This window comes from Lepeophtheirus salmonis, chromosome 14 (assembly GCF_016086655.4).
Source record: "Lepeophtheirus salmonis chromosome 14, UVic_Lsal_1.4, whole genome shotgun sequence".
Lineage (NCBI taxonomy): Eukaryota > Metazoa > Arthropoda > Copepoda > Siphonostomatoida > Caligidae > Lepeophtheirus > Lepeophtheirus salmonis.
In genome coordinates, this window is record NC_052144.2 from 18,439,490 (window position 1) to 18,456,665 (window position 17,176).

Here is a 17,176-nt window from a genome sequence, read left to right on the forward strand (position 1 = left end):
TTGTAGTTTTTGGTGCTTAGATTTATTGTGGATGGTGGAGCACAACCCAATCTGCTTGTTTTGCTCCTTGGTCAGATTTGTACCTGTACAAGACTCTACTGGAATACAAAAAAATTAATAAAATAAATTCAATAATTGGCTAAGGAAACCTTCTTTTTTTTTTTTTTTTTTTTCGAAGATAACGTCAAAAAAAACATTAGCTAATTTAGTAAACGAGGACTCTTGGTTTATCACAAATCTTTGCGATTTAAATATGAGTTTCATTGAAGAAAATATAGAAACATAAACACTAAGAACAAGGATTTCAAGATATCTAAGAAAATTGTTGAAAGCATCAACGTAATGCATGATTCAGCATAAAGAAAAATTTGTAAACATGGAGCGTTGGATGCACAATATTAATCAGTGCAACTCCAATTAAAGTATAATTTTTAAAAAATATATGATTTATTTAGTCAGTCTGGCTATTTTTGTTATTACAACTAATGTATGTGTTCAGTTTTGCTATTTTATTCCTTATTAGTGTATCCTATACATAGATTCAATGCATATTTGAACATTATATCCTCCTATATATGTAAATACGTATATAATTTATGAAGATTGTATTTTTTTTTTGTATGAAAATGTGTTTGTGAGAGGATGGAGGGTGGGTGAGTGGATTTGTTGTTGTTGGTCTTTATTATTGTTAAATAAGTTTTATCGTGGTTTATATATGTACAATATTGGTATATTACATGAAAATAAAGTTAAAATGTCACCATAAATACATATAATTACATCATGGGACACAAATACTGAAATAGGGATATGGCTAATGCCTTTTTTTTTTTTTTTTTTTTTTGCATTCCAAAAAGTACAAATTAAAATTAGAATTTATTTTATTTTATGGACCATAGGCTATAAGTTTTCAAGCGGCTATTATTATGAGGTCAATTGTGTATTTAGTGTAAATATTTGAAGTTAAAAGTCGTTACATTTATTTTGTTATTTTAAATTTATAGCCCATATATAAAGATCAGTTGAGTGCAATTTGTAAACCATATACCAGGAGAATGAAGGAGAAAGCTCATTGATTGTTCCATTCTATAATGGATATACATTAAGAGAAATTGCAATTTACTATTTTTAAGATCATTTTCTTCCACACAATGAAGGAAAAATGTAGGGAAAAAAAGAAACTTTATGGGCTATGCTACAGATAATAAAAATATATGTTTAAATACAATATAAATGTAGTAGATGTAAGGCTATAGATTCTTATTCGACTAAAGGAGGGGGGGAGGGGAGAGTTCCTGCCTATAACAACTCCAATAACTATTTCAATTTAGAGAATGACGTCATACAAAGATGGGTTCCTTAGTGTTGGGTTTTGGTTTGAAAATCCTAGACCGGTCTGAGACCCATTGTTTTTTGTGGAAAAAACCAATTTTGCCATTTAAAGGAGTTTGGTTACACAAAAAGTCGGGAAAATCCGTCTCGGACCAAGTCTCGACCGTGTAGTGTTCATACTAGTGATGGTACAATTCAAAATAATAAAAAAATCCCAAGGCAATTCCAATTCTTTAATATTTTAAATAATAGTTAAAAAAATACAAATTGAGCTTTTTCCAAAGTGAATTTTCCCAGGGAGAATAATCTCTCCGGAAACTTTCCAAATACAAATTTTGCAAACGCAAGCATTCCGAAATTTCTTTACAAAACTGTAATATTTGCGTAGACTGCATGTGTTAAGAACACTTATTTTCACGTTAAGTTTATGTTCAATTTGTTTCTTCTCAGTTTTCGAGCATTTTTATCATAAATGATTGTATTACAATAATTATAAAAGTCTCAACTAACAAATTCACATGGTCTTTTTTATATCGTGACGGACATATATAATTTTTTTCATTACATAGGAAAGTAATTAATAGTTAAATAAATACATCATAATCGCAAAGTAAATATTTTTTTCTCAATTCTGATTTGAGGAAAAATACCCAATTCTGATTAATTGTCCCATCACTAGCTCATACTATGAACACAATGGAGTGGTTGATGTTTGGAGAAGTAATATTAATTCCTTATTGTCGATTCAACAAACGTCTTAATAATGATGATTTTTCATTAATAAATCCGGTTCCAATTACTCTATTTTGACAAATCTCATCAATTTAGAATTTTCACATAACACCAAAGTCTCCAATTTTAAACCCTTAAAATTATGAAAACTAAAGAGAAAAAATATGTTTTTCTTGTATAAAAGAAATTGAAGCAATTAAATAATTTTCATTAATTGCAGTAACAAAAATTGAAAAGGTAAATTCTGAAATATTCTGTCAAACCATTTTTTGGTAATATATATTTTCTAAGGCAGACACAAGTTTCAAACTACTCCAAAGTATGATAACGACTTCGTACACAACTTTAGAATTTCGTTTATGGAGTCCAACCACGCCCATCCTACTACTACTTTTGCAGTCCGATAGCCAGCATGATAAAATGAAAATTATGTTGTTGCACGCTCTACATCATTTATATAAATTATCCACATAAAAACACCACATAAATTCACAAAAAATAATAATACAAACTTGGCTCCATAATTTCACAGTTTGGTGATGCATGGCCTTATATACATAATTGTAATAGCAAAAACATAAAAAACACTCATCTCATGAACTAAATAATAATAAAAGTAATAACTTTAATAATATCCAAATTTCACCGTATTAACATATATATGTATATAAATGCAATATGTATTTAATTGATTGAGTAGGTATGTATTTTTCAGAATAGAGTAGTTAATTAAAATTAAGATTTGATTCGTAAAAATATATTTAATTTTATTACGAAAATGTATTTCTTAAATAAATAAAAGTAAATTAGTTTTCCTTTGATACTTGATACTTGTAAACAAAATTTTGAATTAACATACATATATTTTTAATGCATGAATTTTAATTTGTAGGTGGGAAAAAAATGGAGTATTTCTAATCATTCTATAAAAAAAAATATTTTAAAATGTAATTAGAGATAATTTAATCGCTATACCACGTGTATTGAGGGTAACTTTTTTTTATCTCCCTGTCATGGTTAATAGATGTATTTCTGAAACAAAAAAAGGACATAGGTACATCTTAACTTCATTTTCTCTGTTGTCTATCGTTGCTTTAAAATTTATAAAACTCTAATAAATAGTATATTCTATTTTAGTATATATAGTATGAAACATATAAAAGCAATTTTGGTGTTTTTTTTACAGCATAAAGAGACTAAACATATGGAGCAATAGAGATTTGTCATTAATGCGTAAATTGGCATCGTGCAGCGTTACCTTTCATCTCTTTATTGTGACCAATCATGAAATATGAAATCCATCTATTCTTACTTTTAGATCAGGAACTTTTGCAGTTGGTCCAATGTTTCATTTATTTTGAAGATTGTTCTCTGTCAAAATATATAATGTCGACTTCGTAGAATCCCCCTATATTAAGTGTGCCAAAATACATAAAATAAAATAGATATAGAGAGTGCACAATATGTTGTTTCTGAATGGGGAAACTAGACCAAAAATACTCCAAATCATTTGAAGTAACTTTTTCCTATTTGAATATGGCCAAAACCTTTTTTTAAGTCATCCAAATATTGCTGAAAAAAGGTAATGCAATGATATATCTAGTTTGTTGGTCTGAATCATACTTGGTTACTATTTGGATTTTCAATGGTTTTACTTTTTTTTATTACTTTTAAACAAAAGAATATGAAGAAAAAAAAATGAATGTATCTGATAATGGACTTAATCTGTTATTAGATAAGAAAATAGTATAATAATAGTAAAAATGACGTAATTACCTTATGAATTTGATTTCTTTATTTTTTCAAAGTTAAGGTTAAGATATGCAATGAAGAGTACATCACAAATATTATTTTGTGTTTTTTAAGTATTGAAACATCAAAGGAGGCAAACTGTTGATTTTAAACAAATACATATACTTAGTTAGTTAAATATTTATTACTGTTTGCCATACATACATAAAATAAATTTTTACAAATATAAGGCAACGAACACGACCACCCAACGGGGTATTTGTGCTACTACAGCAGATTCTAAAACATAGTTTAGATTAATAATATTTTTTATTTTTCATAAATTTTTAAATACGAAAGTCTTTGTTTTCCTCATTCATTGCTTTATATCTCTCATAAGATAGGGCGGGGCATCTATTGATGAGATAGTCTGCACTTTGCCATTCTTCCATACATACATTGTACGTTGAGCTTATGTCTTTCCACTTCCTTTAGGTGGGCTAAAAAAGGGTCATGTCCAATGTAGGCTTGTACAATGAGTCTCAATTTTTCTTTTCCGAGCTTGATACACTTCGACTTCAGCTCATTAAGCATAGTATGTGTATGTTTCATACTTTGATCTTCTTTATATCGGGCACACCAATATTGATAGAAGAAGTCATGAATTACCTTCTTTAAGTGATATGGAGGCGTCCCAATAGTAAACTGGTTTTGACTCTCAGTACCCCTCTTCGCAAGATGGTCTGCAAATTCATTTCCTGTAATGTCCTAATGTCCTTTGCACCCTTCTAGATTTATATTTTTCTCACACATTCCTTTGATGACGATTTCTTTGCATTTTAAAACGTCTTAACTAGTAGTAAGAGGATAAAGATTGCCATAGTTGCTGATTGAGAGTCTGATCTGATTATTACATTGTTCAGTGTTTTTTCGTACTTCAGAAGAGCTTCTATAGCCTGTGTTATGGCAAAAATATCTGCTTGAAACACAGAAGCCTCTTTATTTAGTGAAAGCAATGAATGACAAACTGATGCAGAACCTTTCATGATGGCCTATCCAGCCTTAGTGTTTCCGTCCTCGTCTTTAGACCCGTCCGTATAGATGATCGCGTTAGGATTCTAAATCTGACTCTTATCTATCCAAATGCCATTACTTTTTATGTAGTCACTTGGTTGATCCATTCCGAGGTATGACGTCAGACATTATTTGTTCTCCATCTTGATTTTGTTGCATTTTCCTTCATTTTTAAGTCCAGAGGAGCAACACCCAAAATTGCTTCCATTCCTGTGGTTGGTGTCGATTTAAATGTAGAAGTCATTCCCAAGAGTGTTTTCCTTTGAATTGTGTTTAATATTTTCCTTGCACTTTTCTGTGTAGTGATTGCATGTCCCCATACTAGACACCCATAGGACATGATAGGTCTGATCATAGCTTCATACAGTCAGAGAACTTGGTTTGAGGGCAATCCCCATTTTTTTCTTATGATTGTCTCGACCATATTCCATATCCGAGAATACTTGAAGGGTTTTATTTTAAATACTCTGTCCAGGTGAGTCCTTTGTGGTAAGTATTTTGATCCAACTTTTTAAGACTATAGCGCTTGATTTTGATGGGTTAAAGGTAAAACCATTTTCTTTTCTCCATTCAATAACAGTATTGATTGCCCTTTGCATTGCATTGACAAGGGTAGTGGGATGTTTTCCACTAATTAAAAGGAGGATGTGGTCAGCCTAGCCAACAACCTTGATTACTCTTTTTTTAAATTTATTATGTAGACTATCCATAATCATATTCCAAACGACCGGCGATAGAACACTCCCTTGTGGGTTCCCATGGGTTGGATTGACAAAAACTTATTTGCCTTTGAGCTTGGCTGTGACCGTACGGGTACTTTGTAAAATTTCGTACCAGGATCTGATATACTCTGGTATATATAAGTCTACAAAAGATACAATTTATGAAAAGTGTTTGCCCTATTTATTTGAAAAAAATGGGTTGACAATTTATAATTATGATTGCTAATAAATCACATTATTTTTTTTTAAATACAATGTTTTACAAACATATAATCGTAATGCTATTAATATTATTTATTTTCTGCTTGTACAGTATATACATACAGTAAGCTAATACATAATTCAAAATAAATCACAATGGAATTTTTTGAATTATCATTAGCAGAAAAAAATAAAAATACATATATATGCACTCATAATAATTAAACCTAGTAAATTGCTTCTCCACAATTATAATTACATTAATCTTTCTCTCTTTTATATCTTCATAATTAAAAAGTTGGCAGAAATTTGTACGACAAATTATTTTAATAATTTCAATATTTTGTTAATGTGTTTTTATTCCAGCTGTAATAGTCACATATCTACATATAAACTATAAAATAAATAAGAATAACCATTAAAAAAGTCTTGAGTACACTTTAGTAGTTTATTAAAAGCAATAAACAGAGTATTGTTGTAAATAAATTTATAACTTTTTTCAGGGATTTTAAAAAATTAATAAAAGGTTTCGTTTAGATAATAGAAAAGTTAAAGTAATTAAACATTGAAATGATAAATTTATACAATATTTGGGGATTTTAATTTTTGATATATAAAGGTATATGTGTACAGAGTCGTTCAGTTAAATCCAGACTACCTTTAACTGCATTCGAATCAATAAGAGAAGCAAGTAGAGGTTTGAAATTTTATTTTCAAGTTGTCATAATACAAAAAAAAATCATTTAATCTGTTTCCCCTTTTCGCCAATCATTGGCTCGATACGATGTCTTAAGGATGCGCAGGCCTTGACCATGTTCGCAGGGTAGATTTTGTTCCGAAACTTGATTATAAAAGCCTTCAAGGAGTCGTTGCTGTTGTGTGAATTGGCGGAGACTTTCATTTATAACTCCCCCTTAAAGAAGTAGGCCATGTGATTCAGTTAGGGTCAAGTCTGGGGGTCCCAAAATTGCACCCTTTCTTCTTTCTGCAAGTTTTGGGTCTTGTGGTAGGTGGCTGAGTCTTGTTGAAACAGGAAATGAGCACTGTTGACCTCAAATTTCACTTAGTCAGACAGGAGTTCAGAGTACCTGTCAGCACCCACCCTCTCCTTCTTTCAAAGAAGATGGGTGTAATACCAGTGCCGTTGCTTCCAATGATCCCAAGTGTATAATACTGGCTGGTAACATGGTTTTAAAGATGTGGGGCACATTAGCTCTCTCTGTGGGCAGTCCATTGTTTCACATCAAATCTCAAAATGTGTCGTTTTGTTGGATATCTTTTGTCCATTTTGAAGGCAATTTCATAATTCTGCGATTGAAGAAGTCTTCGTCCCTATTAGGAAAAAAAAACTTGACCAGCTCATTTTCACAAACCTCTCTTGTTTGTACCATCAATTTTTTTCTCCATATGCTTGAAAAGATAATAATCGCTGGCAATGGAATAAGTACTCACATGCCGGCCCAGCTCGACGATTTCTATTATTTTATCGACATTTTCGATGATGGGTCTACCAGAGCGTGCCTCATCTTCGACGTCCATATTACCAAAACGGAATTTTTGGAACCACCGCTTTGCTAATGCCTTTAATACTGTATTAGGTCAATAAACAGAAGGGGAAAAATTGCCATCCTGCTCCGCCTTTTCACTCTCGTCGTAGTGATACTGAAGAATGTATGGATTTGTTTACTTTTATTTTGGAACGTTGTAGCACATAACTGACTTTACCAAAGACAGAATCGTAAATGAACTTTTTTTTAAATGTACGCTCAACCTTTAAGTATACTTAAAGTTTTTAATACAATGTATTAATAGTGAGATATAGCTTACTTTAGACATCTAGCGAAAAACGCTCAGAACTTTTTACTTAAACTAATATAAAGTTTAGGAATAAATAAAATGAAGTAGTTTGATATCCTTTTATCATTTAAAAGGATGAGTAGCTTAATAAAGGCCCTGTCATACTCTTTGTAACTAAGAATAGAAACATGTGACATCTTAGTCTTACTATATTAAATTTTCAAAGTAACATTAATCTGGCAATTGTCTCAATCTCCTATGCTAAATTATTTCGGATGAGTGTAGTAAACTTAATTTTAATCTGACGGAAGAGAGACATTTTTGTATAAGTTAATCAAATCATTATTGTAACTATTTCTGTTATTCCTTAAAGATGATAAATGAGAGGCTTCAGATTAAGATTAATATTTTTTTATTCCTTTAAGAAACCTCCATCTAAAAAATAATCAGAATAAGAAATATTTCAATAAAAGAAGTATGAAACATTTAAAAGAATATTAATAGAGTTCGTAACTACTAATGAGTACATGTTATCAACAAAATTGAGTACTGACATTTCTGCTCCATTCAAATAAATATGTAATCATTTCAATGTTGCTTCAAAGAATATTTTGAGTTAAATCAAAAGTTATATATTTTAAAGTAAAAAATCACTTTTTCTGTTATAAATATATAATATCAATCATTCCAAGGAAAATGAAATTTAAACAATGTGTCCGACACATTTAATACAACTCTTTAAGATTATAGAAAATAATATACACACTCTTCAATTAATTATTTAATCAGACATGAGCCTTGTTTGCTTTATATTAGTTTTTTTTTTTTTACAAATCCAAAAACAGTTGTACAATCTTGTGGCTAAAATAGGAAAAAAAATACCAAACAAAAGTTAGGAAATTGTGCATTTCATTTTGGTATAATGTTACAATGATTCCATAATTTACATAGAACTGATGACAATGTGTCCTGAACAGAATAAGAAAAAAATATGTACATATATTTACCAATGATTTGCAGCACCATCCGGCGAATAAAATTGCGACATGAGAGATTTGTTGGTGTGTAAAATACCTTTTGCACCAGAGCTTGTTGAAGTAAATGGCATGTAAATCACATCCTTTGCCCAATCAAAAATAACTTTCTGTGGTACTTTTTTACCATCATCGTTGAGTAAATCTCTGAAATGCAAATAAATACCAATTAAAATGAAGACAAATAAGGGGAATCAATTATAATTGTGAAAAAAATGTGGTCCGTCAATCCAAAAGCAGTCAAGGACGTTTCTATCATAAATAAGTTATAATTATCTCCATAAGTAGTGCTTAACTATTTCCTAGAGTAGGTTTACACCGGCGTTTCCCGGAGATTAACAAGTAAAATTTATTTCTGAACACTTTTGCTACTAAAGAAAAAATAAAGAATTATTCTCGCTGCATGTTCCAATGTATATTAGAACATTTTTTTTAAAGAAAATTATTTGGTTAAAAATAGAAAAAATATACAGGTTTGTCGTTCAATCATCTTTCATTTTATTAAGAAAAATCATTTGTCTTATTCTCTCTTATTCTTTTTTATTCGCTAAACCGTATAATCTCCTTTTAAAAAAGTGAGCAAAGGTACATACCACCCTGCAGCAAGAAAAATTCTTAAAATTTAGATGTCTTTATTTTTTGTTTTACATAAAATATTTTATAAAATTATTTTATTTGTTTAAATCGATTTTAGAAAAATGCTACTTTAAGACTGGCATTTCCTTGAAAGCCTAAAAAAAAAGTTTCCAGGACCGTTTCTGGAAGCTTAAGAACCTAAATGAAAAAATTTCCTAAAATCCATTCATTGGTTTTGGGCGTGATTGCCAGACAAACCCACACAAACATTCACATTTAATATTAATTATTGTATATTTTGAATAATCGATTGGTCTGATATTCCCTTTTGAAGTGTCATAAAATTGCACTCAATGGTTGCAAAAATTCATAGTTGCAGGAAAAAGAATATGATAGGTTGGTCACTATGTTTGAAAGACCATGAAGAACCAATTAAAATATCATACATAAAATAAAGCTTTTAATTATACCTAACTGCCAGGGTATTTCAATCAATTTCATAAATTTGAATATAATACAATACTTGATCCAAATTACTAATTTTTTTGCGGTAAAAATGGAACAGAATAAATCATTAATTTTGATATTTTCATTTTGAAAGTTCAATGCACTGGTCAATTCTCTGCGTGTTTTTATTCGCATAAAATCTTTTCTTTTTTTTTTAAATTTAAAAATAGCATATTACAATTACAAAAGAACTCGTTATGGGTTTAATGGTCATCTTTGTATTTCAAATGAAGGTCCAAAATATAGATTCATCTACACAGTGTAATCCTTCAATTATAGAATACATGCTTCAAAATATTAGAAATTGAGTTACAAATTGTTTATAAGCCGTTGTCACTTATGTCATAAATTACATCATAGCTTAAGGTGACGCCATCTTCAGCGTTCATATTTAATATTTTTAAAGTATAAAATAAACATATTTTTAATAAATATTTGTGTTCCTTCATCAAATGGCTTCAAGAATAAATAAAAAATCAACACCTGCAATGAATACTACTGTATGGGCAATGACAAACAGTGATATTTAAATAAAATCAAAGAAATATTTACAAAAAATCTCTATGATAGAGATAGATTTCTACGAAGAAAAAAAAATATTAATTAGGGACAAGTGAAGTTGGATAAAAATATGTATATTATTCTTTCCATTGTCGATTGTATAATGTATAACGATGTAATAACATACTTTTGATACAAATTAGGGTCTCATATATATGCTAAAACTAGCCATTTGATGGATAATTTTTTGATAGAATGTATGATTTAAGACCTTTTGTTTGTTTGTCCCATTTTGATATCTAAGTCCTCTACTTTCCTTAATATCAATGACAAAGTGCTATATTTAATAAAGTATGTATCTATCTGTGTGTCCTTTATGGAAGCACACACCTTTGAACCTAGGAGACCGACATTTGCCTCTTTTGAACCTGGTCAGGCTAAGATGGGAATACCGATTTTTGGGGATCCTACTTTTTTAAGTTCAAAGAGACTAACAAGTAGTTGAATTAATTATTGACGTCTCAAAAAATAACTATATGAATTTAAACGTTTTTTAAATTAATTGAAAATCTAAAAAGTTATAGTCGAAAAAAGAAATCCGTGGAAATTATAGAATGTTTTTTTAATGTGAAAAAAAACGCATTTCCAATGGAATATTGGATTCGTAGAAAAAATAAAATGTGTCTGGAGATTTGTTGGCATATAAAGATAACACATAAAATTTATGTGTAACTGAATTACATTATTTGGCATTTTCTGAATAGTTTTTCATTTTTTCTTCTTTTTTTTCTTATTTTTTTCATCAGACCTCAATTTTCAATTTTTAATGAGAATTGCCGATTTTGGATATATAATTTTAGTTTTTAAAATTCAAACTTTTAAGTATTTTCAATTTCAAGAACATTTTATTACATAATTAATGCAATATTTGCAACAATGAAGCAGTTATCGAGGGTTATTTTATCCTCGACATTATTCTCCATAACTTTTCTATTTTTGCATATACGAAAAAAATCTTGGTAGATTTATGTTTTTCTTTACAATTCTAATAAATGCTATTTTATACTTCTTTAGCAAAATTTGTGCAAAAAAGTTTGTTTTTGTCATTTCCTTTACAAATTACGATTTTGAAATTTTTTGACAACAATAAAAAATGGACTTCTCATTCATACACTTTTTTGATGACTACATGGTGGGATGTTATTTGAAGATTAAATTACATTATTTTCTTTTTTTTAAATTCATGATTAACAATATATTATTATGTTTACCCGGGCCAAAGGGGTCTAAACATTAAGAAGGAATAATACTGATCATTGTCCATCTGAATTCCAACATTGCTGATGTCACATAAGAAGGATATATATAATTTTCTTCTTTCAAATCAAAGATATCACTCATTAGTCGTTATCCAAATGATAATTGAGAGGTGTCCTTTAAATGATGTGTATATCTATTCCTAAGATGTTTGTATTCTATGATGAGCAAAATAACCAACACAACTGATAATTATGAATGAGAGGTTGAGTCTAGGCTCACATATGCATTCCCAATACTAATATTGTTTTAAAAATTGGGTATCTTCTTGTAGCACCATCAATAGAGCAAGTAGTTTATTGATTATATATGAATGGATTAGAGCATGAAATTCTTGAAAATCAATATTTTATGAGATACATAAAATTCCACGAATGCAGTTGCTGTAATTCGTTAATGATTAATTTACGTAAAGAACTGATCAAATAAACAAAACAAAAAATACATCAATAAAAATATTTTACGTTTTGGGCAATTTAGCAAATTGTTTTTCCTATATTTAACATTTTCTAACCTTAAAAAAAAAAGGATTTGAACTTGTCATATTTTATCAATATAGAAGGCATTAAATATCTTAGAAGCTATTCCTAGAATAATTTTTCAAAAGTATATATAATTCCATATTATTAGCGTAAAACAAGCAGCAATATATATACATATTCCTATTTTACAAAGACAATAACGCACCAAGCCAAGATTACATACATATATTGCAGTGGGTACAACTTAAAACCATTTGGCTTAGTTATATTAGAAGATGTTTATAATTGTTTTCCTCAGCATAAAATGATGAATCGGCGTTAAAAACTACAAATAAATTGCAAAGGGATTGGGTATACCGTGATATTTGGATACTCATAGCTAGATATATCAAGTAATTCCACTACAAAAGGGGCAGTTTTTTGTCCAGATATCAATTTAAAAAGCACACTTCACTAAGTTATAAACCAATATCACTAGTTTTTAGTAATAATGTTTATAATTGTTAAGATATGACTATATATAGGAGTGCAGGATTTTTTTTTGGGGGGAATTCTTTTGAAAAAACATTCAAACAAAAATTCAAAATCCCATAGCTATTCTTAAAAAAATTTGAATAATTAAATTAAATTTATAATATCAAATTTTCTAGTAAAAAGCAAAAATTCCTGGGGGGGGGATACAGCCCATCCAGCCCAATCCCTATGGACGCCCCTGCTGAAGGATATAATTTTTGAGGAGAAAAAATACATTTACAGATTAGAAATGGAAAAAAACTTTTAATGCTAGTGTTCATTTTCTCTTTGTTAATTCTTTAATAGATCGTTGTAGTGTTAACAGAATAATTCCTACATACCATTGGTGTATTAAAAAAAATATAGTAAAATAATATGATTATATATAAATTCAAATATAATAATAATTTTTATTTTCCATGCACTAATACTATTTAAAGTTTAAAAGATTCTCCTCTTGATAGTAGTATTTCATTTTCTCCTCCCAAAATCATAAAACAGCCCGTTGAAATTAACAAAAGTATTAACTTAGAAATAACATGTGTCTCACTCCCGCCTTTTACCTTCCGAAAAAAAGTCATATTTGTACAATCTAGTAAGAAATTACGGAAGTCCATTTTCAAATTATAGAAAATTATGTTTCTTCTTTGTTTAAGAGTACCAATCTTTTTGTCCAAAAGCTTTCTCTCATTATAAATTTTTAAATAGTGGAATGGCTATGAATACGTAACTGATAAAATTCATCAGAATTGACGACATCTAAAATCGATTAAAAATAAATTTTACACATAAAAATATGTGGTATCCTTGAAATAAAGTTTGTTAATTAAAAAAAAATATGAAAGTATCACTCGCTAAAAAAACAACGGTTTTTGTTATTGGCTCTTCGAATGAAATTAGTTCCCCATTGAGAAATAATAATTGTTGTTTAATCTTTAAATAAATTCTCAACTTGTGACTGATTTTTTTGTTGAATACACATCAATATAAGTTCATATTTTTTGAGCTGTATTATTTTGTTACCAATAGAAGTAAAATACATTTCATACAAACTGTACCTAATTCATTTACCTAGTCATGCAAAAGTTTTGAGTTAATTTTTAAAACTTAATAAGTCAGATTATACTACAACTATTGGATTATTTTTCCATAATATATATAGAGAGCCCAGAGTCTCGTCTTTTTGTTTACGTTAAATTCCAAACATTAAATTTATTGTCATGCGCCAAAAAAGCAAGACGAACCATGCTTTGCTTCTGTAATGTACCCAAAATCAGTTATTGTGGACAAATATAGCTAGAATGTAACCGTTTAGCTTTTCAATTAGTTCTTAGATAAGGGTGAAGATCTCGGAAAAGCTCCCAGGACTCCAAGAAAATTCTCTAAATTACAAAATTGGCCATGGATATAAATGTTTCAAGGTCCATCACTGTCAATGTGTATGAAAAAAGATGGTGGTTTCTCTCTACCAGCAGATAAAATATTATTTCTTACTGCAGAGATGGAGAAAAAGTGAACCATAAATTAAGTTTCAGTTTTTTGGTAAACTCATGACTTCCTCAATCACCAGGTTTGAATCCCCTGGATAACAGTATCTGGTGACAAATAGAGTCCCTAGCCTGCTGACTCTGACACCCAAATGTTGAGGCCTTAAATGACTCTGTCAATGAGGAATGGACTGTCATATCAGAAGCAAAGATCAAAAGGACTTGGAGCAAATTCAACAATCGCCTGGAAGCCATTATTACTCCCTACGGTAGTCGCATTTAAGATTGGTTATCCTTAATGTCCATACTATGAATTATAGTTATAAAATTGTTTTGGATATTAAATGTTTACAAAATTATACATCATTGTTTATTCGTTCATTTTAGTCTCAAAACTTTTTCACAGCCTAATAAATATTTTTTTAGATCAAAAACAGAAAATCTTACAATTATGTACATAAAAACATGATTATTTTTATTTATCATACTTTTGATTTCGAAAACATTTTATTTGACATTAAATATTTTTTTAAACTATTATTGAAAAATAAAAGTTAGTTTTGGCAAGTATTTGACAAATAAATAAATAACATATATTTTTCTCAAATAAAGGAACAAAATGTTTAAACTTTTTTTTTTCAACTAGTATTTGTTAACTTTTCAGTTGTAAAATATTAAAATGATTTTGTAGATAAATATATATAGATATTGTACTCTGTAATGTCGTAAATGTCTATAAATCAGCGTCAAGTTGTTGAAAAGTCAAGTTACAATTGATATGTTAAGCTTTATATAATTCTAACACGAGTCATTTTAATTTCATTTTTTTATATTTTTTATATTATTATTGACTAATACATTTTCTAAATTTAAAATAGAGTTAAAAACTTCAATTAAAACTGCATAATTGTTATCTTAACTAATAATATTTCATCAAAAACTATTTTCAGTCAGTAGGATTTTAAACGTTGCAAAAGTTAACCACATTTTTCATACTAGCACTAAGCAAAGAATCTTTCAATAAGATCCAAAATATCACATATTATGAAAATAATTCTGAGCAGTGGTTTTGACCTATTCACCCCTGTTATCCATTTTCTTATAAGAATCTAATATATACTCATATAAAACAAACAAATATATCTAGAAAATCAAAAAATTAAAGTGTTATAACTTTGTAGTGTGAACAAATTCCTTTAAAACTTCATTCTTTGTCAAATAAAAAAATTAAATGTAGGCAGTTAAGCATTTAAAACATTTCAATGCAAATTTAAAACTCCCATACCCCCTCGAAAGGAAATAAATAAGGAATCAATGTTATAAAAACCCTTGCAAGTTTTGTATTTCGTCAACTTGTGTTTCATTCGGTCCATGTAGCCTACATCAACTTGCAATTTTGATTTTATTAAAGGCAATTTTATAATTGCTAATATATTTCGGCAAATGATGTCTACGTTTGTCACTCCAGGTGGTGTGAACAACCCTATTCTTTTTAAAGGAGTTTCAAACTATGAAATGATACAAGCGGAAGGTAGGTTCATTGAAGTGATTACACACAATTTAGCACGCATTTATTATTCCTTTTTAGTATCATCTTTAATTGTCTATCTTTACTAAAACAGTTTCTTATTCTTTTCATTTTTTGAGGAACTTATGACAAAACCTCTCCTTTTTCTATAAATTCAAGTATTTTCTTCTTTTTCAAGAAAAAAAGAAAAGAAAAACGTAGGGAAAGTAAAAAAAAAAGAGAAATTACTGATGAAATTCGAAAGGTTTAATGTTTGGATCAGTGTAATTTAGTCTCAATTTCGAACTTTATCATTAGAAGGCAATTTCCCCCTTTACGTCATATAAAAAATATAAAAGATAAACAAAACATTACTAATTGTTCCAATTAATTATATTTAATTATGATTCTTCGCCGGAAAGAAATCTTTTCGTACCTCTTCGTAACATCCATCCAGGGAGTACAATATACATGGAGATTACACACTTTTTCTGGAAACACGTATGTTAATATTGACATTCCTCTTTTGTAGTTCTACGTGCCTATAAAACTATTTGATTATATCAGATTATCTTGTTCTGATAGGATATTTATCAAACTCATAGGATCTGATGTTTGATGTATGCTAGACGTCAAACATATTTTTATAACCTAATTAAAAAAAGTTAGACCAATTTAGTTGCATAGCTCAAAAAGCCACCAGTGATTAATTTATAATGTAGAATCCAAAATACTAAGATCTCCAATACAATTTTTGATCAAATTTATCATGAAAAGGAGCCCAAAACTGATCAAGATCTAACATTTAACTTTTGAGTTTAACAATAGTAGGTTGATTGACATACTAAATTTCATTTAAATCGGACGAAAAAAATAGATTCGAATGTAAATTTTCCATTATGAATGAGTATTTTTGAAAAAGGATTTAAATAATATATATAATTTGCTTGAAGTACATACCTTGGATATAATGTATGTACCTATGTTAATATAATATGCAGGTGCAGGTATTTGTATACACCTGCATATTACGTACTGATTTAAATGCAAAAATAATCCCTAACAAAAACACAGATGATAATTATTTGAGTATATTCATTTTTAAGCAGAAAAAACAAACATGAATATGGAGGAAAACAGAATATTACATGTAGCTAATTACCTTGAAGTTTTTTTAATGTTTATTCAGTAACAAAATATGAAAAGTAAACAAAAAATTTGGAAAGTTTTTTTTTTTTTTTTTTTTTTTTTTTTTTTGACAATTATTTAACTAACTAAACAATATATTTAGAAAGTTCATAAAAGATATCTTCGCATGAAGTAGAGTTAATATCGTTTATAAAGAAGCAAATAATGAATTACACTGGTAAACAAAATCAACTCCAACACTCTTTTATCCTCCCTTTTCTTTTCTTCTTTCCTTATTAAGTCTAATATGTAACTCGTCAACACAAAAACAAGCAGAAAATATTTATTTTTTTTGCAAAATTGAGCCTGTATTCAATTTATATCAAAAAAATTAATGAAAAATTATTATTCATAATTTTTGACAGGGTTTTTCTGATGAAAAAATCAATGGAAAAAAAGAGTTTCTTTTTTATCTCCACAAATAATCTATATGGACCTCAAAAAAATCAATAGTAGTCATAACTTTCTAGGCAGT

At 28.7% G+C, this 17,176-nt stretch overlaps 1 protein-coding gene across 3 annotated transcripts in view; it reads right to left on the bottom strand.

Annotated features, from left to right (window-relative positions):
* Positions 1–17,176, bottom strand: part of LOC121129190 (probable 4-coumarate--CoA ligase 1) — a 292,268-nt gene that overhangs the window by 196,637 nt on the left and 78,455 nt on the right. For all 3 annotated transcript variants that reach the window (XM_040724873.2, XM_071893293.1, XM_040724874.2), the window contains one exon: positions 8,597–8,770. In XM_040724873.2, the coding sequence (XP_040580807.1) occupies positions 8,597–8,770 (174 nt within the window). The remainder of the gene's footprint in view (positions 1–8,596; positions 8,771–17,176) is intronic.